Source organism: Macrobrachium rosenbergii, chromosome 27 (assembly GCF_040412425.1).
Source record: "Macrobrachium rosenbergii isolate ZJJX-2024 chromosome 27, ASM4041242v1, whole genome shotgun sequence".
NCBI lineage: Eukaryota > Metazoa > Arthropoda > Malacostraca > Decapoda > Palaemonidae > Macrobrachium > Macrobrachium rosenbergii.
In genome coordinates, this window is record NC_089767.1 from 1488484 (window position 1) to 1490360 (window position 1877).

Genomic DNA, 1877 nt, shown 5'->3' on the forward strand with positions numbered 1-1877 from the left:
AAAACCATTAAAACTACTAGACTTCCTGAGGGCAAAACCATTAAAGTGAACAGACTTCCTGAAGGCAAAACCATTAAAGTTAACAGACCTCCTGAAGGCAAAACCATTAAAGTGAACAGACTTCCTGAAGGCAAAACCATTAAAGTTAACAGACTTCTTGAAGGAAAACCATTAAAACTACTAGACTTCCTGAAGGCAAAACCATTAAAGTGAACAGACTTCCTGAAGGCAATATCAATAAAGTTAACAGACTTCCTGAAGGCAAAACCATTAAAGTGAACAGACTTCCTGAAGGAAAACCATTAAAGTGAACAGACTTCCTGAGGGCAAAACCATTAAAGTGAACAGACTTCCTGAAGGAAAACCATTAAAGTTAACAGACTTCCTGAAGGCAAAACCATTAAAGTGAACAGACTTCCTGAGGGCAAAACCATTAAAGTTAACAGACCTCCTGAAGGCAAAACCATTAAAGTAAACAGACTTCCTGAAGGCAAAACCATTAAAGTAAACAGACTTCCTGAGGGAAAAACCATTAACGTAAACAGACCTCCTGAAGGCAAAACCATTGAAGTAGACAGGCTTCCTGAAGGCAATATCAGTAAAGTTAACAGACTTCCTGAAGGCAAAACCATTAAAACTACTAGACTTCCTGAAGGCAAAACCATTAAAGTGAACAGACTTCCTGAAGGCAATGACAGTAAAGTTAACAGACTTCTTGAAGGCAAAACCATTAAAACTACTAGACTTCCTGAAGGCAAAACCATTAAAATGAACAGACTTCCTGAGGGCAAAACCATTAAAGTGAACAGACTTCCTGAAGGCAAAACCATTAAAGTTAACAGACTTCTTGAAGGGAAAACCATTAAAACTACTAGAATTCCTGAAGGCAAAACCATTAAAGTGAACAGACTTCCTGAAGGCAAAACCATTAAAGTTAACAGACTTCTTGAAGGGAAAACCATTAAAACTACTAGACTTCCTGAAGGCAAAACCATTAAAGTGAACAGACTTCCTGAAGGCAAAACCATTAAAGTTAACAGACTTCTTGAAGGGAAAACCATTAAAACTACTAGACTTCCTGAGGGCAAAACCATTAAAGTGAACAGACTTCCTGAAGGCAAAACCATTAAAGTTAACAGACCTCCTGAAGGCAAAACCATTAAAGTGAACAGACTTCCTGAAGGCAAAACCATTAAAGTTAACAGACTTCTTGAAGGGAAAACCATTAAAACTACTAGACTTCCTGAAGGCAAAACCATTAAAGTGAACAGACTTCCTGAAGGCAATATCAATAAAGTTAACAGACTTCCTGAAGGCAAAACCATTAAAGTGAACAGACTTCCTGAAGGAAAACCATTAAAGTGAACAGACTTCCTGAGGGCAAAACCATTAAAGTGAACAGACTTCCTGAAGGAAAACCATTAAAGTTAACAGACTTCCTGAAGGCAAAACCATTAAAGTGAACAGACTTCCTGAGGGCAAAACCATTAAAGTTAACAGACCTCCTGAAGGCAAAACCATTAAAGTGAACAGACTTCCTGAAGGCAATGACATTAAAGTTAACAGACTTCTTGAAGGGAAAACCATTAAAACTACTAGACTTCCTGAAGGCAAAACCATTAAAGTGAACAGACTTCCTGAGGGCAAAACCATTAAAGTTAACAGACTTCCTGAAGGCAAAACCATTAAAGTTAACAGACTTCCTGAAGGCAAAACCATTAAAGTGAACAGACTTGCTGAGGGCAAAACCATTAAAGTTAACAGACTTCCTGAAGGCAAAACCATTAAAGTTAACAGACTTCCTGAAGGCAAAACCATTAAAGTTAACAAACTTCCTCAATGCAAAACCATTAAAGTGTACAGACTTCCTGAAGGCA

The 1877-nt window shown here is 37.7% G+C and overlaps 1 protein-coding gene across 1 annotated transcript; it reads left to right on the forward strand.

Moving 5' to 3' along the window:
- The first annotated feature begins 768 nt into the window (after positions 1-768).
- LOC136853227 (uncharacterized) lies at positions 769-1365 on the forward strand. Its single transcript, XM_067128602.1, has one exon. The coding sequence runs from the start codon at positions 769-771 to the stop codon at positions 1363-1365; it is 597 nt and encodes a 198-aa protein (XP_066984703.1).
- The last annotated feature ends 512 nt before the right edge of the window (positions 1366-1877 follow it).

Coding starts and splice junctions, on each gene's coding strand:
- LOC136853227 (XM_067128602.1), top strand. CDS start 769: ATGAACAGACTTCCTGAGGGCAAAACCATTAAAGTGAACAGACTTCCT.